The sequence below is a fragment of the Somniosus microcephalus genome, chromosome 4 (genome assembly GCF_052327205.1).
Source record: "Somniosus microcephalus isolate GS21.2 chromosome 4, FLI_Smic_1.0, whole genome shotgun sequence".
NCBI lineage: Eukaryota > Metazoa > Chordata > Chondrichthyes > Squaliformes > Somniosidae > Somniosus > Somniosus microcephalus.
In genome coordinates, this window is record NC_140990.1 from 321,082,844 (window position 1) to 321,108,172 (window position 25,329).

Consider the following 25,329-nt stretch of genomic DNA (forward strand, 5'->3'; position numbering starts at 1 on the left):
ATTCTCCCCTACAGAAAGAGAGTGTTTTTTTTTATAACGCGAGGGCTTTTTTATTTCTCTCTGATTTTTTTTTCCGACGGCATGGACTTAGACCGGCAGGGTTGGTTGGTGAGGACCCGGCCGGCTTTAACCTCTGACCCCCCGGCCTAGCCCCGCCCTCTTTCTCCCTCCGCCATTGTGGGAGCCGCAGCCGAGTCCTGGCCATGGTGAGTGCCAGCCGAGACAATCCACCGCCATCCGCCTCCATGTGGCCCTCCGGCAGCCACATCAACATTTAATATCGACGGAGGAAGGCCGGGCGCCGCGTTGTGGATGCGTATTGGAGATCGGCCGTTTAAAGATTCGGATAGAGCGCCCATTTTTGGCTTTTCCCCCTAGGGACCGAGGCCGGCGATGGATGGGGGTGAATTTTATATTGTTTTTTCTTTGCTGTTAATAGTTTGCTTTTATTTCTCCGCAGCCGTCCCACAAAACCTTCAGGATCAAGCGCTTCCTCGCCAAGAAGATGAAGCAGAACCGGCCGATCCCGCAGTGGATCCGGATGAAAACAGGCAACAAGATCAGGTCAGCCGAGCCCCGAGCCTGCGGGCGGGCTGCAGCTTCTCATTCTGTATGGGCTTCACAGCAAGCTTCTGCCGCACAGATACTGATTCCAACTGGGAAAAGTATAAATATATACATATAGACTTGAGCACACAAATCTAGGCTGACACTAGGCAGTGCTGAAGGGGTGCTGCACTGTCGGAGGTGCCGTCTTTCAGATGGGACATTAAACCGAGGCTCCGTCTGCGCTCTTGGGTGGATGTAAAAGATTCTATTTTGAAGAAGAGCAGGGGAGTTATTCCCAGTGTCCTGGGGCCAATATTTATCCCTCAATCAACATCACCAAAAAAACCAGATTGGTCATTATCACGTTGCTGTTTGTGGGAGCTTGCTGTGCGCAAATTGGCTGCCGCATTTCCTGCATTTAAGAAAGGACGTTCATTTCTACAGCGCCTCTCCCAACCGCAGGACGTCGCAAAGCGCTTTGCAGGCAGTTGCATGGGAAACTGCAGGCACAGAAGAACATCCAATCACTCTGTAGTGCCGTGTGTTGTTACTTTCTTGAAAGCAGCCCTTGGCTGTGATTGCAGCCCTCGACCAGAGATTAGTGAGCAACACCGAGAGTGGTGAGAATATGGAACTAGCTACAACAGGGAGTAGTTGAGGCGAATAGTATAGATGCCTTTAAGGGGAGGCTAGATGAACACACGAGGGAGAAGGATATACTTGCCATAGAGGGAGTGCAACAAAGGTTCACCAGACTGGTTCCTGGGATGGGGGGGATTGTCCTATGAGGACAGATTGAGTAGACTAGGCCTATATTCTCTGGAGTTTAGAAGAATGAGAGGTGATCTCATTGAAACATTCTTACAGGGCTTGACAGGGTAGATGCAGGGAGGATGTTTCCCCCGGCTAGGGAGTCTAGAACCAGGGTCATCGTCTCAGAATAAGCGGTTGGCCATTGAGGACTGCGATGAGAAATGTCTTCACTCAGAGGGTGGTGAATCTTTGGAATTCTCTACCCTAGAGAGCTGTGGAGGCTCAAGTCATTGAGTACAAGAAACTCTCGATTTACCAGCACCTAAATAACCAGAAACCTCTGTTAACCGGCAAAATTCAGGACTGGTTCAGGTAAGTTTTTACTTCATATTAGTGGCCGTTCCTTTCTGTGGCTGTGTAACCGGGGTTCCTGCACCTGTTGCTAAGCAACAGGGAAGCTTGGATCTGTTGCTGTGTACGGAGCTCTCGTACCTTTTACTATACCTCTCTGTAATCCGGACTTTTTGATAAACCGGCACCACGCCGGTCCTGTCGGTGCTGGATAAAAGAGTTTCCTGTATATTCAAGACTGAGATCGATAGATTTTTGAATATTAAGGGATATGGGGATAGTGCAGGAAAGTGGAGATGAGGTAGAAGATCAGTCATGATCTTATTGAATGGCGGAGCAGGCGCGAAAGCCCAGATGGCCGACTCCTCCTATTTTCTTATGTTATGAATAGAGATTTGTGCTGATGGAGTTAGATGAGGCAGGATGGGAGGAGGCTCGAGTGGAGCGTCAACGACAGCATGGACTGGTTGGGCCGAATGGCCTGTTTCTGTGCCGTAAATTCTATGTAAAAAGAACAGCGCCCCTTTCACAACCTCAGCCAACAAAGTACTTTTTGAAGTGTAGTCACTGTTGTAATGTAGGAAATGAGGCAACCAATTTGCGCACAGCAAGTTCCCACAAACAGCAATGTGATAATGACCAGATAATCTGCTTTAGTGATGTTGGTTGAGGGATAAATATTAGCCCAGGACACTGGGGAAAACTCCCCTGCTGTCCTTCGAAATAGTGTCATGGGATCTTTTACGTCCACCTGAAAGGTGCAGACGGGGCCTCGGTTTAATGTCCCATCTGAAAAACGGCACCCCTTGACAGTGCAGCACTCCTTCAGTCACTGCACTGGAGTGTCAGCCGAGATTTCTGTGCTCAAGTCTCTGAGTAGAGCCTGGATGGCTGGTTTGAACTTGTCTTAAGAAACTACAATGAGGTGTGATACTAAATAACTACAATAGTTGGCATTCAGCCTAAACACCAGCATAAAAATACAACTGTTTCAATCAACCCATGTTAAACCACAAACACCTGTCAAAGCTCCCTCATGTAACTGCCATAATAATTTTAAATGAAATCAGTTGATTTTTGCTAGACAAGGATATGGAGCCAAGGTAGGTAGATGGAATTGAGATACAGATCAGCTATGATCTCATTGAATGGCAGAACAGACTTGAGGGGCTGAATGGCCTCCTGTACCTATGTCCCCTCCCCCAATCACTAGCTTTAAGAGCTTTGCTCCTCTTGTAGTTTATCTCACTTATGCTTGTGATCGGTGTTGGTCTTCTCTGCATGGAGCTTGTATATGGTTCAGACCTCCCTAGACATGCAACAGAAGATTGGCCATCAGCCAATGGGTGAGATCCAGGACCAAGCTGTGAGGGGGTGAATGGTTGTGGGGGAGGGAGGGAGGCAGGCCGAGCCCACCAGGCTGTTGCGCGACAGAAACATAGAAGATAGGAGTCGGCCATTCGGCCCCTCAAGCCTGCTCTGCCATTCAATGAGATCATGGCTGATGATCCAAATTCAGTATCCTGTCCCTGCTTTCTCCCCATATCCCTTGATCCCTTTAGCCTTAAGAAATATATCCAACTCTTTCTTGAATATATTTAATGAATTGGCCTCAACTGTCTTCTGTGGTAGAGAATTCCACAGGTTCACCACTCTCTGGGTGAAGAAATTCCTCATCTCTGTCCTAAATGGCTTATCCTTTGACCCCTGGTTCTGGACTTCCTGGCCATCGGGAACATCCTTCCTGCATCTAGTCTGTCTAGTCCTGTTATAAGTTTCAATGAGATCCCCTCTCATTCTTCTAAACTCCAGCGAGTATAAGCCCAATCGACCCAATCTCTCCTCATACGTTATTCCTGCCATCCCAGGTATCAGCCTGGTGAATCTTCGCTGCACTCCCTCCATGGCAAGAACATCCTTCCTCAGATAAGGCGACCAAAACTGCACCCAATACTCAAGGTGCGGTCTCACCAAGGCCCTGTACAACTGCAGCAAGACATCCTTGTTCCTGTACTCGAACCCTCTCGCTACGAAGGCCAACATACCATTTGCCTTCTTAACTGCCTGCTGCACCTGCATGCTTACCTTCAGTGACTGGTACACAAGGACACCCAGGTCTCGTTGCACTTCCCCTACTCCCTATCGCCATTCAGATAATAATCTGCCTTCCTGTTTTTGCCACCAAGGTGGATAACCTCGCATTTATCCACATTATACTGCATCTGCTATGCTTCTGCCCAAATCATACTGGAGTTTCTCGGCATCCTCCTCACAGCACACATGCCCACCCAGATCACCTCTTGCCAATGCTTCTTACTTGACCTACCTGGGTTAAGCAGTTCACGTTGAGTAAGCCTGCCGTGTGATGGAGTTGGCCCTGTGTAACTGACTGCACCAGCTGGAAGGCAAATTCCCTTTCTGAACCTGATGAGGGAACTCAAAATCTGGGGGGGACAGCTGCCGGGAGCAGTTAACTGGAGGCCAGGTCCGAGAACACTTCCCTCATACAGCGAGGGTCTGGCAGCTTCATCTCCCGAGTGGAGGAACCACTGCTGAACAGTGTACAATGTGTATCCAGGAGGATGGTGACTGCACTCATTTTATGGCGAGTTCTTCGTCCTCGCCATGGCCACTTGTGAGGAATCCTTGGACCGAAAGTCTGCATAGTCCAACTCAGTTGCATGTTCGTCACCAATCCAATGGCAACCAGTGACACTCTTCCTTGGAGGGACACAGGCCGGGTCTCTCTCTGGGGGTGGGGGGGGGGGAACTGGAGTGACTGAGCATGATGGTGTGTGGGCTATTGCTGCATTAAATAGGTACGGTCTACTTGTTAATTCAAGGCTCAAATTTCAAATCCAATCAAAAATGTGAATCAAGAGTCGTCGACCATTCCCCTCTACCACAAACTGCAGCAATGTGAGGGTGCTCTGGAACCAGTACTTCGCCCCAGTACTGTGGCTTAAAATACTTTGACGTTTTGTGCCTGGAGTGAGCATCACAACAGGATAAAGTAGACGTGTGGGGGGGGGGGGGGGGGGGGGGGCATTTAATGAGTAAAGCTGCTTTTATACTGTGCAAGACCTGTACTCGGCAGCCAGTTCCTGCCGCATGGGTCTTGTACAGCCCGCTGCCGGTCTGAATGTAAACCTGTCTGCATTGGATATGGCTGCTTGTTGGGAAGAGCTTTTTAAAAACAGAATCTTGGCAGCTGGTTTTTGCAAATGGTACGGAATTACCTTTTGACTTGCAGCTGACTGCTTAGAGACCTGTGCGTAGGGGGTCCGACGCTGCTCGTATAGGGAGAATGAAAGTAGCTTGAGTAACGTGCAAGGAGTGAATTGGATTCAGACATTTCTTCCTCTTTCTCCTCCTCCCCCCCCCCCCCCCCCGCCCCACCCATTAAACATACACTATTCTTGGTCTCTAGTAAACTTCATAGAGGGGCCATCTCAATCATGCTGCTTTGATGTGTGGAAAGGCCCAGCGCCTGCCCCCAAGGGGGGAACAGGAGAGTATGGAGATTGCTTGGCATTAATGCTGAATTGTGCAGGTCTTGAGTTCTACAAGTTGGGGTGGTGGTGGGGGTGAAGCGATGTCCTGCTTATAATATGGTTTGCTTCATGCTGTGGTTTTCTCTCCTTTTGCCGATCCCTTGTTGACCTGAGGTCATTGAGTCAATCACAGTGTGGGCCTGGCTAAGGATGGCAGGGTCTCTTCCCTGGAGGACACCAGTTGGATTTTTGTGACAATTGTGGGTCACTTTTTCCTGGTGCCGTCCCACAAATGAGAGATTTACTGAATTTAGTTACACGACTTGCCGGGGGTGGATTGAAACTCCTGGCGTCTGCATTACAGGTTTAATACCTGTGCCTTACTTTTTAAGTTGGAGGGTGACAGAGTTGGAAATCAAACCAGTGTACTAAGCTTAAATAAAGGAGACTGAAGGTATGAGAGCAGAGTTGACTAAAGTGGACTGGGAAAACAGATTAAGGTGTAAGACGGTACATGAGCAGTGGTGTACATTCAAGGAGATATTTCACAACTTTCAAGAAAAATATATTCCACTGAGGAAAAAGGGGCATAAAAGAAAAGACAGCCATCCGTGGCTAAATAAAGTAATTAAGGATAGTATCCGACTGAAAACAAGGGCATATAAAGTAGCCAAATCTGGTGGGAGGATAGAAGATTGGGAAGCATTTAAAAGCCAGCAAACAATAACTAACTAAAAGATTAATTAAGAAAGGGAAGATAGATTATGAAAGTAAACTAGCAAAAAAAATATAAAAACAGATAGCAAGAGTTTCTAGTTATATAAAAAGAAAAAGGGTGGCTAAAGTGAATGTTGGTACCTTAGAGGACGAGACTGGGAAATTAGTAGTGGGGAACATGGAGATGGCAGAAACGCTGAACAAATATTTTGTATCAGTCTTTACAGTAGAGGACACTAAAAATATCCTAACACTGGACAAACAGGGAGGGGGGGGGGGGGGGGGGGGGAGCTAAACACGATTAAAATCACTAAGGAGATGTTACTTGGTAAGATAATGGGACTCAAGGCAGATAAATCCCCTGGACCTGATGGCTTACATCCTAGGGTCTTGAGAGAAGTGGTGGTAGGGATTGCGGATGCATTGGTGGTAATTTTCCAAAGCTCCCTGGATTCAGGAAAGGTCCCAGCAGATTGGAAAACTGCTAATGTAATTCCCTTATTTAAAAAGGGAGGTAGACAAAAGGCTGGAAACTATAGACCAGTTAGCCTAACATCTGTGGTTGGTAAAATGTTGGAGTCCATTATTAAGGAAGCAGTGACAGGACATTTGGATAAGCATAATTTAATCGGACAGAGTCAGCATAGTTTTATGAAGGGGAAGTCATGTTTGACAAATTTGCTCGAATTCTTTGAGGACGTAACAAACAGGGTGGATAAAGGGGAACCAGTGGATGTGGTGTATTTGGACTTCCAAAAGGCATTTGACAAGTGCAGTAATCTTTTGTGTGGCACCAAGATAAAAAATCACGGGATTGGGGGTAATATACTGGCATGGGTGGAAGATTGGCTAACAGAAAACAGAGTTGGGATAAATGGTTCATTCTCGGGTTGGCAATCAGTAACTAGTGGTGTTCCGCAGGGGTCAGTGCTGGGACCCCAACTCTTTACAATCTATATTAACGATTTGGAGGAGGGGACCAAGTGCAATATATCCAAGTTTGCTGACGATACAAAGCTGGGAGGGAAAGCAGTGAGTGAGGAGGACATAAATAACCTGCACAAGGACATAGACAGGCTAAATGAGTGGGCAGAAATTTGGCAGATGGAATATAATGTTGGAAAGTGTGAGGTTATGCACTTTGGCAGAAAAAAATCAAAGAGCAAGTTATTATCTAAATGGAGAGAAACTGCAAAGTGCTACAGTACAAAGGGATCTGGGGGTCCTGGTGCATGAAACACAGGTTAGTATGCAGGTACAGCAGGTGATCAGGAAGGCCGAGGGAATCTTGGCTTTTATTGCAAGGGGGATGGAGTATAAAAGCAGGGAAGTCTTGCTTCAGTTATACAGGGTACTGGTGAGGCCACACCTGGAATACTGCGTACAGTTTTGGTTTCCATATTTAAGATAAGATATACTTGCTCTCGAGGCAGTTCAGAGAAGGTTCACTCGGTTGATTCCGGAGATGAGGGGGTTGACTTATGAGGAAAGGTGGAGTAGGTTGGGCCTCTACTCATTGGAATTCAGAAGAATGAGAGGCGATCTTATCAAAACATAAGATTGTGAGGGGGGCTTGATCGGGTGGATGCGGTGAGGATGTTTCCACTGATGGGTGAGACTAGAACTAGGGGGCATAATCTTAGAATAAGGGGCTGCCCTTTCAAAACTGAGATGAGGAAAAACTTCTTCACTCAGAGGGTAGTAAATCTATGGAATTTGCTACCCCAGAGAGCTGCGGCATTAAATAAATTTAAAACGGAGATAGACAGTTTCCTAGCTGATAAGGGAATTAGGGGTTACGGGCAGGGAAGTGGATGTGAGTCTAGGTTCAGATCAGCCATGATCCTATTAAATGGCGGAGCAGGCCCGAGGGGCCGTATGGCCTACTCCTACTTATGTTCTTATGTAAATACAAAAGCCAGCTGTATTAAACTGTCTGTTGGCTTTTATGTGATGAAAGCTGAATGGTGGTTTGTAATAAATTTTTGGTTTGGCCATGGAGACATCTTAACCCGGTGAGCAGTAGTCTACCAATGTGTCGGTCATTTGAATGAATAGCATTCTTCAGTTACCTGTAAAAGCAGGTCTGCAATTACAGTGCTTCTGTCTGTGATGTGCTGTCATTTACCCTGCTGAGATCAAAGGCTGTCGGTGCGTTCTATTCAGTCTTGCCTTCCAGTGGTGAGCTGTGACTCAACAGCTACATGTTCCTTTGCAAAATTGCACTGAGTCTTAAATGTTAGCTGTTCACTACTAGCAGTTTAAAAAAGCACAAGCAAACAGAGTGCCTCGAGCCAGTGGTCTGAAATTGGCTCGATAATTACTTGACTTGTTGAATGTGGAACGAGCTGTAAAGACACATGCGCCTTAATCACTGCCGTTTCTTGCATGTACAGGTACAACTCCAAGAGGAGACACTGGAGAAGGACCAAGCTGGGCTTGTAAAGAAGTCATTCACTGCCATTGGCACACTACCATCAACAGCCATCTCTCCCGATCTGCCTCCTGTTGAGGGGTCATGGAAGCGCAGATCTCAAGCAACATAGGGTGCAAAATACAACTTGTTTTTGTTTCATATTTTCTATTGTTGAAAATAAATAATTGAGATGTTCATCGGCTTGGTGTGTGATGTGGTGCCGTTTTACTGTTACCAAGGTGCTTTGGATCCCCATTGCTGCCTGCGTTGGGAATAGCCTGGACACTGGTTGGAAATTTGCCAACTTTAACAGCTTTGAAGTTGTGCCATTTTCAAAATGGCCCAGATTTTGCTGGAGTGGGGCATCTTGCATGTGGTGTACTCAGTTAGACTCATCACTCACCCTTCAGCTCAAGGGCAGCTAGGGATGGGCAATAAATGCTGGCCTTGCCAGTAACAACCACATCCCATAAGCAAATAAAAAATAATTTGCCCTGGAGGTGGGAGCGGAGTGCATCTGGGACCTAGGCGAATGACTGGACCAGCCGTCTATCTCTGGTTAAGGAATGACTAGGAAAGAAATTGGGTGAATTAAAGTCAAATCAGCTACAGAAAGACAGGAAAAGTATTTTAAAAATGTTTTTCTCCTCTGCGACTCGAGTTTAAAATGTTCCCTTTCTGGACTGGAGGTTAATTGGCAGTGCATGAACAGAGAAGGTACCAGCACAGAAAGGGCAAGACAAAGGTTTTTTTAAACAAAAATTAATTCCTTTATTATTTGAAAGAATTGAAGGCGATTGAAGCCTAGTAAGTGTCAGTACAAGCGAACAGTGCGCATCATTCTTGCTGACATCTTGCATCTATAATATATTACAGCACTCAATGGTGAAAGAATAAAATAAAATTAAAAACAAGGTTCTCGGACAGATGCAAAAAAACAACTGGGAAGAAAAAGATTAATCCCACACTCCCAATGACACTGAGCATTACGCACAAAAGCAAGGCGAGAGTGGGAAAAAGTCAAAACCACCAGAAGACGATTTTCTCTGTGGGGAAGGAATTAAAGTAAAATACAACTATAAACAATCTGTGTTCAACATACATTATAATAGAATTTATTTGGGGGAGGGAAGAGAAGAAATCTGTTGGTTTCCATATTATTGTGCTGATTTTAGTACAAGTAGATAATTTATGTAAATTAAGCAGTTAAAATGGGGAGCAAAGATTCATGCTTAAAATAAAACCACCCAACTTTACCTTCCTTCAAACCTCAAGTTGCGAGTAGCTTCTAGTCTACAGTCTACGCCCAAAAATCTCAATTATCCAATAACTTAAATTAATGAATGAAGCAATGTGAATATTTGGGGGGGGGGGGGCAACCAAAATGGAGGCATGCAAGTATAAAGCTGTTACCAATAAATCCAAATAGGGAATTCAGGAGACACACTTATCCAAGAGAGTGGTTAGAATGTGGAGCTCACTACCACAATGAGCAATGTTCCCGTTGGCTCTGGATGTCCCACGCAGCCGGCTCACCAGCTCTTCAAGGGGAAAAAGCGGGCATGTGTGGAAATTTGAATGAGTAGCCGAGGGGAATAGCATTGGTGCAGTTAAGGGGAAGCTAGATAAGTACATGAGGGAGAAAGGGATAGAAGGTTGTGCGAGATGAAGTAGGGTTGGGAGGAGGCTCGTGGAGCATAAATGCTGGCATGGACTAGTTGGGCCGAATGGCCTGCTTCTGTGCTGTAAATTCTATAAATAAAACAGCAAAGTGAAAATTTAGTGCCAAAAAACATAACTTGAATAAAACGACTTTGAATTGAGAGGAGCAGACTAAGAGAGTCTGAAGGGATCCAGCCAATAATGCTCATGGCCCCCCCCCATACACCACAGAACAAGACTCCACCTTCACCAGGGAATTGGATTCTGATGGCAATTCGGGAGGGGAGGGGAGGGGGAAAAAGAGACATACAGTGCCGGCAACCCCATGACACGCTGCCAATCAGTCTCGGGGGTGAGGAGAAGAATCACAATGGTTATGAGTGGAGTCGTCATGAACGCGTACGTTTTGAATGCATGGAGCTGGGGGCAGCTTACTGAGCATCACATGGCCAGAGCAATGTTCCTACAAGGCCAGGGAGGGCAAAATTGTTTCTTAAACACATTCTTAACCAGAAGAAATGTTCCCGTTTTGAGTTTTTATGGTGGGGGTGTGTGTGTAAGAGAATGTATAAAACCCCACTATAATTAAAATGCTTCAAGTGGCTGTGTGAGCACATCGCTCGGACAAACAAGTGTTGGACAATCTTTCCTGCGGAGCCTACAAGCTATCCTTACCTGATCAGTGTACAATGTGAACAAGACCTATTGCGGTATCAGTATAGAAGCAACTTGCAACATTGGGGGAAGGAAGAACATTACAAAATGTAGAAAGTCTTTACGGCCAATTACTACAATTTTCTTTTGAAAGTTACAAAGACAACACAACCCGCCCTATTCTCGAGAACTGATCTACTCTACAGTCAGCCTGCCAGTTGAGGTTTGAGCCCTGTTCAATTTTTTCCCCCCAGTGGGACATGGCTGTTCTTCAGGATTGCTTTTCATTACGTCTTACACTGATTTGGCGTAGAATTCGCCACTAAAAAACTTTACAACACGATTAACTTTTTTTTTAAAAACTATCACACATTCAAAGTCCCAGGCTTTCCTCAGCAAGAACATCGGATTGCATCTAAGCTAACAAAAATTCTGCATTTCAGCTAGTCCTAATTCGAACGCTCATTACTATGCAACCACAGGTCGATCTGGGTGGGGTGGGGTGGGGTAGGAGAGAGGGTACCAGCAGAGCAGGTCTTGTTACGAGTTATATTAGCCAGAGGGCTATTCAGGACAAGAAGCTGCATTCCTCAAACTATATTAAAAAAAATCCACGTGTGTTGCACTCCCTGGTGGACCTTCTGAAGGCCAAGCTCATAGCTGCTCTTCCCACAGTAACTGTACCCTTTGCTGTAAACTTGCAGTTTGTGCTCACAAGTGGCTTGCAAAGTCTGGGGAAGAACACAGACGAGAAAGACACGATCCCAACATCTAGGAGGGTGGTGGTGACTGGGGGGAAAGAACGGGACCGTTTCAGTGAACATCTGGCGAGATGTGATCGTGTAAAATGGTGGATAATGGGGCTGTGGGTTTTCCAGGTCTCTCCAAGCTCTCGTCACAAGGGAGAAGGATCCCGTAACTGACCAGCTCCGTAAGGCGTGTTGTGCACGTGTTTGGGGGGCAGGGGGTTTGAAGGCAGGGGGATGTGTATTGTTTATTTTGTTGTCAAGGGAACTGCAACTTGTCAATCATTACCAGCCCAGGAACGCTCGGGATAGAAGTGCTCATTCTGCCACAAAAACGGGAACAGGAAAAATCGGAAGCTTGGACACACGGTGGTACTCAAGCAGCACGAGTGCAACAAGTGAAGGACGCAAACCGGCACCAAGGCAGACATAATTAAATCAACACTGCATGTGTTGCACAGGGGTGAAATCAGGATGTGCACGCCTATATGAAAACTATTTGGAATCTGTTTAAGGGGAGTTGACCTGATGGCTCAGTTGGTAAAGGCAGTGTAACTGAGCCACAGATCAGGAACGTCCTGCACCGTGAATCCAGCCCATAATATGCTCAGTACTGCAAATCCAGCCCATAATACACTCAGTACTGTGAAGCCATCCCATAGTATGCTCACTGCACTGTGAATCATCCCATAATACGCTCAGTACCATGAATCCATCCCATAGTATGCTCCCTGCGTTATGAATGCAGCCTATAATATGCTCTCTATGCATCAGCGCTTCTTCTTTACTCATTTCTCTTTGATCCAGTCAGGCTGAGCTCACTGTTATATCGAAGCCCTGAGTGCTACAAGATATTTTTAACAAAGTTGCTTTAAGGTAACTTTTGTAACACTGCTCTCATCACCAATTTCGTGCTCAGACCACCTTCTGCTAGGTGTCTTGTCAACTTACTAACCAGGTAGCTGGCACGCCAGTGTAAGTAAAACACCGCACGCTGCAGGTGAAGTTCAGGCCCCCCCCGCTCAGCACCTCCCACAACAGCGCAGTCAAGATTGGGAACAGGTGAAGGCCAGGAGGGGGAAAAAAAACACAAGCACAAAACCCATGCCCTACCCACACCCTGCAGCAGGGTGGGGCACTGGTACTCATCACTGTCCAGACCACAGTCCAAATCAGTGCCATGTCCACACACAGACACCCAAGGCAAGGTTACAAACAAGGCCACAGCATTTCTAGTTTCCTGTCTGGGGCACGCACTGAAACGACGTGAGTGTTCAACTCTGCCGAGCTACCAACATTTAAAAACCAATCCCTGCTTATTCTCAACTCTAGCGCCTTCGGGTAACCCTGCAAGGGTCGTGCGTTTTCTTTCAACTTCAGCCCCGGCCGATTCTCCCACTGCTGTTCCGGCCGAGTTCCGCTGACTGAGCACAGGGCAGGATTTGAACCTTCTACCGCCTTCAGCTGGCTCAGGGACCACATCAGAACCGCGCATGGGCAGATCGCGACAGTGACCTTTCGCGGGTTCTAATACTGCGACAGAGGCCCGGATGGGAACACTCCTTTTCAGAGGGGGTGGGTTTTACAGTGAACGTGCGGATTGCGGGATTTCCAGCGAGGGCAACTTGGCAGAGCTGCCGAGTCGTGCGAGTAGCTGGGGGGGGTGGGTGGGTGGGTGAAGTGAGACAGAGTGCAAACGTATTTAAACAATACTCAGAGCGGAGAGAGATAACTGTAAAGATGATGAGAATGCAAGAAATTAGTGCCATTTTTCATTAAAGCGAGAGGCTGAAAGGCAGGGAGAAAGAAAACTGCCCACAGTAAACGCCCATCAAAGGGGGTATCTCGAATGCAGACCTTACTCATTAGTGCAGTACTCCCCGGCGCGTCACCTATAACCTCGGCAGGGCAGCATCTAGCACAATAACACGGAAACCAGTAAATCCGCTTCGAGACGCGCACAAGGTGTCGCTGCTCTTAAAGCAGAGGCTGCTGAAAATAGTTAGCATGTTGCGGAGGGATGTGCTGGGCTTGGGAGACCATGGGGTAGCCTGCGGCCGGAGGTCCGCTGACAGTAGTGTTTTGATAGGCGGACATGTCGTTACTCAGTCCTACTTGCGCCGCGTAGGGAGCGGCTGGTCCAGTCGTCGCCTGGAGGCTTGTTGCTTGGTTCATGTACGTTGGTGGCGGTCCAGTGCTGTTTAACAAGATTTAAAAAAATAAATAAAGGCTTGTTTCCCAATTCATTATTTCAAGAAAATTTGCCTCAGACACCTCTTTCCTAAAAGGCTGCAATCAGTGACACCACAAGTCCCGGCCAGAATGGAGATGATTGGGTAATTCCCCCATCAATCGCGCCCGGAGACCGCACTGTTGTCAGTGACTGGGATTGACTTTACGCAGATAGTTTGTATTAAGAAAGACTTGCATTTATATATCGCCTTTCATGACCACCAGACGTCTCAAAGCTCTTTACAGCCAATGAAGTACTTTTGAAGTGGAGTCACTGCTGTAATGTGGGAAACACAGCAGCCAATTTGCACACAGCAAGCTCCTGCAAACAGCAATGTGATAATGACCAGATAATGTTTTTGTTATGGGATAAATATTGGCCAGGACACCGGGGATAACGCCCCTGCTCCTCTTCGAAATAGGGCCATGGGATCTTTTACGTCCACCTGAGAGCGCGCAGACGGGACCTCGGTTTAACATCTCATCTGAAAGACGGCACCTCTGACAGTGCGGCACTCCCTCAGCACTGCACTGGAGTGTCAGCCTAGTTTTGTGTGCTCAAGTCTCTGGAGTGGGACTTGAACCCACAACCTTCTGACTCAGAGGCGAGTGTGCTGCCCACTGAGCCACAGCTGACACTATTATGTAACTATCTTCCACTCGTTGCATTTTGTTGGAGGAATAAATTGACTCACACCTTCAGAAGGCATTTGAGGCCATTGAAGAGGAGTGTGGCTCATGGAATTAGCGGCAAATTAGCTAGCTACACTGAAGATCGGCTTAACAAGAGAAAGCAGAAAGTAACTCTAATCAATGGACGCAAGTACCTACAGGGATGGGGAGCATAGATTAGCGCAGTTCCGCTGGGTCCCGTTCCTGGTTGAATACTGTTCACATTCCTCAACCATGAGGGAGGGCATTGCGGGTGAAATAACAGGTCTCCCTCTGTTCATCCACACCCTTCAACATCTTTCCATTGATTGTACACTCCCCAATCATTGTACACTCCCCAGTCATAGAACCTTACAGCACAGAAGGAGGCCATTCGGCCAATCGCGCCGGCTCTTTGAAAGAGCGATCCAATTAGTTCCACTCCTCTCGCTCTTTCCCCATAGCCCTGCAACATTTTCCTTTTCAGATATTTATCCAATTTCCTTTTGGATGTTACTATTGAATCTGTTTCCACCACCCTTTCAGACAGCGCATTCCAGATCACAACAACTCGCTGCAAAAAACGGTCTCTTGTCCCCTCTGGTTCTTTTGCCAATTAACCTAAATCTGTCCGCTCAGGTTACCGGCCCACCTGCTAATGGGAAGAGTTTCTCCCTATTTACTCTATCAAAACCCATCATTCCTTGTTTTTTTTCCCCCCCCAGAATGTATTAACTCACACATTAAACTGTATCTGCCACCTGTCTGCCCAGTCCACTAACCTGTCTATGTCTTTCTGAAGTCTTGCGAGAGAGTTCTTAATGCAAATTATACCCAGTTTGTTGGGACACATAGCTTACTGTATTCTGTACTTCGCTTCCCTCAGAGCAATAAAATTTCAGTAATACATTTTCACCACCACACATTTGATGAATTAGATGGATACAATTCAATAAGAATCTCAGTTGTAAATGGGAACATGCTCCTGGGCAGGGAGGGATGGAAATCATTATCCAGGACATCAGAATAGGACAAAGAATCACTACAAGAGTGACAAGGGAGTAGTCAGTATGATGCTCAATTTTCTTTGCCCCATCCCATTTCAACATAAGATATTCAGGCCCTTCCCACTGTTCCTTCTTTGCGTCTCCTCGGATCACGTCAAGACAGCTGGCCAGCAATCTGCTTCTAGGCCTCTGTCACTTTGCAGCCAGCTGCTCAAAAGTGTGCAAGTGACCCAAGGTCAGCTTCTCATCTTGCTTTCTCCTTAAGGGGAAAGGTGGGGAGAGCGCCTGGCCTCCACATGACAGCGGTGCCGAGACCAGGAACTCACCGCGTGGTAGGATCACAGGCCCAACAACACGGGACAGAGAGGCAGCATCCCTGCTTCGAGGCCTCGGTTTAACGTCTCGCCTGGAAAGTGTCAAGTTGGATTCAAAACTGGCTCGGAGGCAGGAAGCAGAGGGTAATGGTTGATGGGTGTTTATGTAACTGGAAGGCTGTTTCCAGTGGGGTTCCGCAGGGCTCAGTACTAGGTCCCTTGGTTTTTGTGGTATACATCAATGATCTTGACTTGAATATAGAGGGTATGATTAAGAAGTTTGCAGATGATACTAAAATCAGTTGTGTGGTTGATACTGAAGAAGGAAGCTGTAGACTGCAGGAAGATATCAATAAATTGGTCAGGCGAGCAGAACAGTGGCAAATGGAATTAAATCCGGAGAAGTGTGAGGTAATGCATTTGGGGAGGGCTGACAAGGAAAGGGAATACACATTAAATGTAGAGTAGAGGAACAAAGGGACCTTGGAGTGCATGTCCACAGATCCCTGAAGGTAACAGGCCAGGTAGATAAGGTGGTTAAGAAGGCATACGGAATGCTTGCCTTTATTAGCCGTGGCATAGAATACAAGAGCGGGGGGGAGGGTTATGCTTCAACTGTATAAAACACTAGTTTTGCCTCAGCTAGAGTACTGCGTGCAGTTCTGGTCACCACATTACAGGAAAGATGTGATTGCACCAGAGAGAGTACAGAGGAGATTTACAAGGATGTTGCCAGGTGTAGAGAATCTTAGCTATGAGGAAAGACTGGATAGGCTGGGTTTCTTTTCCTTGGAACAGAGGAGGCCGAGGGGAGACCTTATTGAGGTGTATAAAATTATGAGGGGCCTAGATAAAGTGGATAGAAAGGACCTATTTCCCTTAGCAGAGGGGTCAAAAACCAGGGGGCACAGATTTAAAGTAATTGGTGGAAGGTTTAGAGGGGATTTGAGGGGAAATTTCTTCACCCAGAGGGTTGTGGGGGTCTGGAACTCACTGCCTGAAAGGGTGGTAGAGGCAGAAACCCTAAGCACATTTAAAAAGTGCTTGGATGTGCACTTGGGATGCTCTAACCTGCAGGGCTACGGACCAAGAGCTGGGAAGTGGGATTAGGCTGGAGAGCTCTTTGTTGGCCGGCGCGGACACGATGGGCCGAAATGGCCTCCTTCCGTGCTGTAACTTTCTATGATTCTATGGAAGACGGCACCTCCGACAGTGCAGCACTCCCTCATCACTGCACTGGGAGTGTCAGCTTGGATTTTGCGCTCAGGTCTCTGGAGTGGGACTTGAACCCACGGCCATCTGACTCGGGCGCTGAAAAAGATGATCAGCTGGGAGTCTCGATCACCATCCACTGATGGACATCATGCGAGCGCAGATCCTCCGCTGCGGTCAGGTGCAGTAAAGCCGTCGGCACTTTCACAGAAACCCCACAGTGCAGAGAGGCCATTTCGCCCATCGAGCCTGCACCGACACATATCCCACCCGATCCCCGTAACCCCTACACCAACACATATCCCACCCTATCCCTGTAACCCCACGTATTTAATCCCCCTAACACTAAGGGTCAATTTATCATAGCCAATCAACCTAACCCGCACATCTTTGGACTGTGGGAGGAAACCGGAGCACCCGGAGAAAACCCACGCAAACACGGGGAGAATGTGCAAACTCCACACAGACAGTCGCCCCAGGCCGGATTCGAACCCGGGTCTCTGGCGCTGTGAGGCAACAGTGCTAACCACTATGCCACCGTGCTGCCCCACTTTGCGTGACCATAGCCCGAGCGCAAGTGAGCACCTTCGGGGGGCGGGGGGGGGGGGGGGGGGGGGGGGGAGGAGAAAAATAGCTCGCACACACAAAGTTAGTCTATCCCTCGAGACCACTGTACCTCAGGTAGGGCGTCTGACTGCTCTGACTTGCAGCAGCTGAGTTTATAGTCGGAGGCAGTGACCTCAATGCTCCAATCTGATCGGGTGCTAAACTGTAGCCCTGGCTCGCAGCCACCTGGGAGATGCCCGCTGGCATGTAAGTCCCACCCTGGGACTGTCCTGGATACACCTGAGAACAAAAAAAAAGGTACAGAAACTCTCGTTTAAACGGCACCTAAATATCCAGAAATCTCTATTAACCGGCAAACTTCTCACTCCGAAAACAACACCTCAATAACCGGCAATGTTGCCGACTCAGTCGCCTGCGGTGGCAGTTCTCCAAACTGCCACTACTCGGCTTCTTGGCGCTGTCGGAAGTCGGAACACCTCAATACCCCTGTAACAGGAGTCTGACTCTCCTGCGCTGCTGGTAGTCTCTTCTGATCCGCCATTTTACAGGGGTACTGTGTGTCTCCCACGCTGCTGGTAATCATTGCATTGCATTACCCTCAACTGGCAGTACTGTACTTAATCACGCATCTTCCACCATCCATTTAACACAACATTCTGTAGGTGAGTACCCAATTACTGTATACGGCACATTTCTTGATTTTTTAAAATTTGTCTTTGTTAAAAATAGCCTCGGTAGATAACCCTCTCCGTCATCTTGAATTTTTGATCAACCGGCAACACGCCGGTCCCGTTACCAAAGAGTTTCATGTAGCATGTTACGAATTTTTGCGGAAGATAAAAGTACCTTATATAAGAGACTTATTTGGAAAATAGAAACACATAGTATTAAAGGGACGGTGGTAATTTGGGTAGGACACTGGCTAAGGGATAGGAGGCAGAGAGTAGTGGTGGAGAGAGGTTTTTCTGACTGGAGAGAAGCAAGCAGTGGGGTCCCCCAGGGGTCAGTATTAGGACCATTGCTTTTCTTGTTATATATAAATGACCTGGACTTGAGTATTGGGAGTACAATTTTGAAGTTTGCAGATGATACAAAACTTGGCAACATAGTAAATAGCGAGCATGAGAGTAGCAGGCTTCAGGAGGACATAGACAGACTGGTGAAATGGGCCGATGCAATTTAAGGTGGACGAACGTGAAGTGATATAGATTGGGAGAAACAACATGGGGGGGCCAGTATAATCTAGATGGTACTATTATGAGGAGGGTGCAAGAGCAGAGGGACCTGGGGGTGCATAATCACAAATCTTTGACGGTGGCAGGGCAAGTTGAGAAGGTGGTTAAGAAAACATATGGGGCACTTTGTAAATAGGGGCATTAAATACAAAAGCAAGGAAGTCATGCTAAACCTTTACAAATCTCTGGTTCGGCCTCAGCTGGAGTATTGTGTCCAATTCTGGGCACCACACTTTAGGAAAGATGTCAAGGCCCAGGAGAGGGTACAGAGGAGGTTTACCAGGATGATGCCAAGGATGAGGGAATTCAGTTATGTAGAGAGATTGGAGAAGCTGGGATTGTTCTCCTTAGAGCCGAGAAGTTAAGGGGAAGCCTAATCGAGGTGTTCAAAATTAGGAGGGGTTATGATGGAGCAAGTAGGAAGAAACTGTTTTTTCTGGCAGGAGGGTCGGTAACCAGAGGTCACAGACTTTTAAATAATTGGCAAAAGAACTAGAGGGGAAACGAGAAGAAATTTCTTCACAGAGGGTTGATGATCTGGAACGCACTACCTGAAAGGCTGGTGGAAGCAGATTCCGCAGGAACTTTCAAAAAGGCAATTGGACATGTACTCGAAGAGGACTCATTTGCAGGGTTACAGGGAAAGAGCTGGGGTGTGGGACTAGATTGGACAGCTCTTACAAAGAGCCGGCAAAGATACGACGGACCGAATGGCCTCCTGTGCGGCAAGATTCTATGATCGCTGTGTTTACCAAGGTAAGAGAAGGACAAGTGCCCTGATTCAAGCTTAAAATATTCATTCACTGCTTCCTGCATTTCCTTTAGCTATAGTTATCGCACATGTAGATGTCTCCTTGGAGCAGAGAAGGAAGGTCGAGGGGAGATTTAATAAAGATGCTCAAAATGATATGGCGTTTTGATGGAGCAGATGGGGAGAAACTGTTTCCACTGGCAGGAGGGGCGGTAACCAGAGGACACAGATTGAAGGGGATTCGCAAAAGAACCAATGGGGAATTTTATTTTATGCAGCGAGTTATGATGATCTGGAACGCACTGCCTGAAAGGGCGGTGCAAGCAGATTCAACAGTAACTTTCAAAATGGAATTGGATAAATATTGGAAGGGAAAAATTTGCAGGGCGATGGGGGAAAGAGTGAGGAAGCGGGACTAATTGGAGAGCTCGACCAAAGAGCCGGCACAGGCACGATGGGCCGAATGGCCTCCTTCTGTGCTGTACGATTCTATGTCTAACACACTTGGTCCCTTCTGTTAGTGTGAACATGATATTTTTCTGACTATGCAACACCCACACTGGACTTCAAAGATGGAAAACTGTTGAAGTTCTATATTACAGATGATGGCGTTGTCTAAGTATCTTGCCAGTGTCACCACATCCAGAGAACAAATTTTTAAAAAGGGGGGCAAAAAAAACCAAAACTAAGTTTCATCTTCAATAAAATTATATTAAAACACCTTCTTTGTCTGATCGCTGAAAAGCACACATCACCGAGTCAAGGATGCGAGACAGCTCGAGCTTCAGCAGTCAAAGGTCAGGAAGTGGCATTTTTCTTCTCTCCAACCTCCTTTTCCTGCCCCACCTTAATCTAAAATGGAACACAGCACATCACAGGTCACACGCACTCCCGTCTCGTAACCCCCCCACCGAAGAGTCAGAAGATGGGAGTGCGTGTGGATCTGTGGCCCAAACAAGTGATACAGACAGCCGGGGAAGTCCAACTTGCAGCTCCCGACTGAACGCTCAAACCGTTCCGGGTTACCCCCCACAACCCCTAAACAGTCACAGACGCTCACACAATTGGCCACAGCCGCAACTTGCTTTTTTTTTTGGCTTTGAAAAAAGTGTGGCCAATTGGAGCGCCGATATGGTAGACCACAACTTCTCAAAACCAAAACAATTTCTCAACGATGGCGTGGTTAGAATATATACTGTAAATAAAAAGACCCGAAAAACCCTCATCACTAATGGAAAGCTTTCAATATTCTCAGTGAGTTGAGCGTGGGACTGCGTTTGAACCCAATGGGGATCACGCAGCACTTCACTTTTCCAAGGTGGATGAAATAGGCGCTATACCTTAGGATGTGGCGGGAGAGGAGGAGGGCGCAGGGACTGTGCACCGTGCTCCTCAAGTTATCGTCTTCAGACGGTTCCTGGCCAGCAACAGCAGACGGACCACTGCCTCAAGGTACCACCCGCTGACCACGAGATAAGTCTACCCCAGTCAACATACACAGCGCATAACATTTTTACATTGTAATAAATTTCAACTCTGTGCTCATCAACAAGAGGAATGCCAGCGCTGGAGAATGGATTGCTTTTTGTACCCAATGTCCAAATTAAACACTCCCAAGGTCAAGCCCAACCAGTGTTAGTGGCAGAGTGAAGCCCCCCTAATCTTTCCTGACTGTGTGCCTTGCCCCCAATCTCAGCAAAGAAGTCCCTATTGCATCAGTGCCACGTCTTCCCCCCACCTGCCCTTTCTACTGAATAAGGCTGCCAATTTTTATCGCCGCATTCTGGAACTAACCTGCATTGGAACAGAGGCCGGCTGTTGTGCATAGAAAGCCTGAGCCTGGGACTGGGTCTGAGGCTTGGAATACATGGAAGAGTACATAGGCACATCATTCATCAATTTGTTATACAGCTCCAGGGCTTCTAAAACCTTCACGTTCAGCTCCGACAGCTCAGAGTGCTTCCTGAATAAGAGAGTGATGGGGAAGGTCACTTGAGAGAGCAGACATTTTACGCAAAGAAAACGTATTTTCCAAGTCATGCATGCCATTTATAGATGCATAGATTTAACTCAATCTCATTTGAAAATATGTTTTCAATACCCTATGTCAAACAACTGTACAGGCTGACTTAAGTTTCTGCACGGAATAAAAAATCAGGGTTGAAATTCCAACGGGCAAACTTCACCCATGAACACAATGTGCTCGTTCTCTAAAATCTGTTTGAAAATAGTGTCAAAGAGAGCATAAGTGAAGTTCAGCAATTGGAATTTCTACCCTACAAACAATGCAAATATATTGCTCAAACAACTCTCGAACTAGCCTCACTCAATTCTACACAGAGATTGATAGATTTTTGGATATTAAGAGAATTAAGGGATATGGGGATAGTGCAGGAAAGTGGAGATGAGGTAGAAGATCAGCCATGATCTTATTGAATGGCGGAGCAGGCTCGAGGGGCCGCACGGCCTACTCCTACTTACTATGTTCTTATCGCCTCCGCTCCCGAATCTCTTAAACAGACATTGTCTTTCCTGCTACCTCTAGCCCAGTGGAATCAGTGACCAGACTACGCTAGTGTCAGGTACAAAGCATGCAATGGATCAACACACTACAGGTTCATCACGAGGAAATGTGCCACATTGAAAATTTCTGGCAAGTTCACGAAGCCAAGGTCCCTGCTACTGGTCTAGTAACCCGTGTGACGTGAAGACTGGGTCAGACTCGGCTGTGCTGCACGCCACGACAAATAAGCCTGGCACTTGTTGTCTGGGCTCTTAGAATTGCGACCGAATGAGGTACTACAGGAGGGCCAACACGTGGGAGTGTATCCCAGTGGGCATCAGTACTCTCGGGGGAGGACGAGGGGAGAAAAAAAGCGCTTGCATTTATATAGCGCCTTTCACGATCACTGGACGTCGCAAAGTGCTTTACAGCCAATGAAGTACTTTTTGAAGTGGAGTCACTGTTATAATGTAGGAAACGCAGCCGCCAATATGCGCACAGCAAGCTCCCACAGACAGCAATGGGATTATGACCAGATACAGGAAACTTTCGTTTAACCAGAGGTTAAATGTCCAGAAAGCTGTATCTACCGGCAAAATTCAGGAGCCGTTTCCTATAAGTTTTTTTTTACTTCGTGTTGCTTTTGTTTTTCCAGTCAGGCTCTGCAAGGTCTAACTGAAGCTGTTGCTTAGCTACAGAGATGCTTTTAAGCTGCGGCCGACTGTTTTGAAGCTGTTGCTAAGCAACAGGGTTTGTTGATTCACACGGAGCTCAAAAGCTCCGTATGCTTTAACATTAGCGCTGGTTTCTACGGCACCAGCTCGGTCCAGTCAGTGCCGGATACCAGAAAGTTTCCTGTAATCTGTTTTTTTTTTTAAATAAATGATTTGATTGAGGGATAAATATTGGCTCGGACACCAGGGATAAATCCCTTGCTCCTCTTCGAAATAGTGTCATGGGATCATTTTCATCCAACCAAGCGGGCAGACGGGGCCTTGGTTTAATGTCTCATCCGAAAGACGGCACCTCCGACAGTGCAGCACCTCCCTCAGTACTGCACTGGGAGTGTCAGCCTAGATTTTTGTGCTCAAGTCTCTGGAGTGGGACTGTGAACCCACAACCTTCTGACCCAGAGGCAAGAGTGCTACCCACTGAGCCAGGGCTGACGCCATCAGTACTCTCAGGGGAGAAAAAGGGGAGAAATAAGAAAATGCAATGAGAGTTATATGGAGCTGCTTTATCCTGCATTCATTCTCACTGGCCGAGAGCTCGATAGGGAGAATCCTGGTGCTGAGGGCCACGAGCAGTCACTGCAGAGTGGCTCATCCTGCCCTGAAGAGGGCGATGCTTGTGGAAACGGCAGCCAAACACCTTACAGGAAAACCAAAACGTTTTTGTCTTTTTACTTATTTATATTAACAAATAACATTATATAACACAATGCTACGCACGAATCGTTAACTTGCATCGGGGCAGTGCACAGACACGGAGATGGAGCAGCGATGTGCAACACCAGAGATGGGGCACAGGCCCGAGCCTGCAACTATGCATGTTTCTGGCAAGTCTGTGCCAGGTGGGGCGACTACTTCAGCAACAGGGAGAGGGGGAAAGTCAGAATTCAGAGCTAGATTAGCTGCAAAATACAACAGAAAACAAATCAGGAAAAGGAATGACTTGTCTGGTTTCCTACCTGTCTATCTCTTCAAGCTTCTCATCAATAATTGGTCCCATTTGTTGGCAGACATCTGGGAATAAAGACACAGGACAAATAAAGACACAAGACGAATAGAAGAACAGGTCGTTTGTCAAAACTGAAAGAGGAAAAACCAAGTGGGTCAGCACGGCAGTTAACACACTTGACTCACACCTGCGAGGTTAGGAGTTTGAGTACATACAGTGAGAGGCCCTCGAACCAGAGGCTCATTCATAATAGTCGCCAGTTCACTAGCACGTAGTCACAGGCCTGACAATTTTATAAATATCCAAAAAAAGGGTGAGAAAAGATAAGCCCAACAGTACTCACCCTATCCATTAGGCAGGGTAATGGGACTCACTCGATCCATTAGACAGGGCAACCTGGGACTCACTATCCATTAGACAGGGCAACCTGGTACTCACTTGATCCATTAGACAGGGTAGCCTGGTACTCTCTCTATCCATTAGACAGGGTAGCCTGGGACTCTCTATCCATTAGACAGGGTAATGGGACTCACTCTATCCATTAGACAGGGCAACCTGGTACTCACTCTATCCATTAGACAGGGCAACCTGGTACTATCCATTAGACAGGGCAGCCTGGGACTCTCTCTATCCATTAGACAGGGCAGCCTGGGACTCACTCTATCCATTAGACAGGGCAACCTGGTACTATCCATTAGACAGGGCAGCCTGGGACTCTCTCTATCCATTAGACAGGGCAGCCTGGGACTCACTCTATCCATTAGACAGGGTAGCCTGGGACTCACTCTATCCATTAGACAGGGTAGCCTGGGACTCTCTCTATCCATTAGACAGGGCAACCTGGGACTCTCTCTATCCATTAGACAGGACAACCTGGTACTATCCATTAGACAGGGTAGCCTGGGACTCACTCTATCCATTAGACAGGGCAGCCTGGGACTCTCTCTATCCATTAGACAGGACAACCTGGTACTATCCATTAGACAGGGCAGCCTGGGACTCACTCTATCCATTAGACAGGGCAACCTGGTACTCACTCTATCCATTAGACAGGGCAACCTGGGACTCACTATCCATTAGACAGGGCAACCTGGGACTCTCTCTATCCATTAGACAGGGCAACCTGGTACTCACTCTATCCATTAGACAGGGCAACCTGGGACTCACTATCCATTAGACAGGGCAACCTGGGACTCTCTCTATCCATTAGACAGGGCAACCTGGTACTCACTCTATCCATTAGACAGGGCAACCTGGGACTCACTATCCATTAGACAGGGCAACCTGGGACTCACTATCCATTAGACAGGGCAACCTGGGACTCTCTCTATCCATTAGACAGGGCAACCTGGGACTCACTCTATCCATTAGACAGGGCAGCCTGGTACTCACTATCCATTAGACAGGGCAACCTGGGACTCACTATCCATTAGACAGGGCAACCTGGGACTCACTATCCATTAGACAGGGCAACCTGGGACTCACTATCCATTAGACAGGGCAACCTGAGACTCACTCTATCCATTAGACAGGGCAACCTGAGACTCACTCTATCCATTAGACAGGGCAACCTGGGACTCACTCTATCCATTAGACAGGGCAACCTGGTACTCACTCTATCCATTAGACAGGGCAACCTGGGACTCACTCTATCCATTAGACAGGGTAGCCTGGTACTCACTCTATCCATTAGACAGGGCAGCCTGGTACTCACTCTATCCATTAGACAGGGTAGCCTGGGACTCACTCTATCCATTAGACAGGGTAGCCTGCTAATCACTCACTATCCATTAGACAGGGCAGCCTGGTACTCACTCTATCCATTAGACAGGGCA

The 25,329-nt window shown here is 47.2% G+C and overlaps 2 protein-coding genes across 3 annotated transcripts in view; one reads left to right on the forward strand and one right to left on the reverse strand.

The window, feature by feature from the left end:
* The first annotated feature begins 98 nt into the window (after positions 1–98).
* rpl39 (ribosomal protein L39) lies at positions 99–8,475 on the forward strand. The gene is made up of 3 exons (XM_085986824.1): positions 99–206; positions 461–564; positions 8,261–8,475. The coding sequence occupies exons 1-3, from the start codon at positions 204–206 to the stop codon at positions 8,307–8,309; spliced, it is 156 nt and encodes a 51-aa protein (XP_085842950.1). The 5' UTR covers positions 99–203; the 3' UTR covers positions 8,310–8,475.
* Positions 8,476–9,026: 551 nt separating this feature from the next.
* The window catches only part of stam2 (signal transducing adaptor molecule (SH3 domain and ITAM motif) 2), an 82,652-nt gene continuing 66,349 nt past the window's right edge, over positions 9,027–25,329 (reverse strand). For both annotated transcript variants that reach the window (XM_085986821.1, XM_085986820.1), the window contains 4 exons: positions 23,505–23,559; positions 21,106–21,274; positions 17,435–17,604; positions 9,027–13,539 (listed from right to left, as the gene is read on the reverse strand). In XM_085986821.1, the coding sequence (XP_085842947.1) occupies positions 13,320–13,539; positions 17,435–17,604; positions 21,106–21,274; positions 23,505–23,559 (614 nt within the window). In that variant the 3' untranslated portion in view covers positions 9,027–13,319. The remainder of the gene's footprint in view (positions 13,540–17,434; positions 17,605–21,105; positions 21,275–23,504; positions 23,560–25,329) is intronic.

Excerpts from the sequence above, each read along its gene's own strand:
- rpl39 (XM_085986824.1), top strand. Across the intron at positions 565-8,260 it reads AAAACAGGCAACAAGATCAG|GTACAACTCCAAGAGGAGAC; the intron begins GTCAGCCGAGCC and ends TTGCATGTACAG.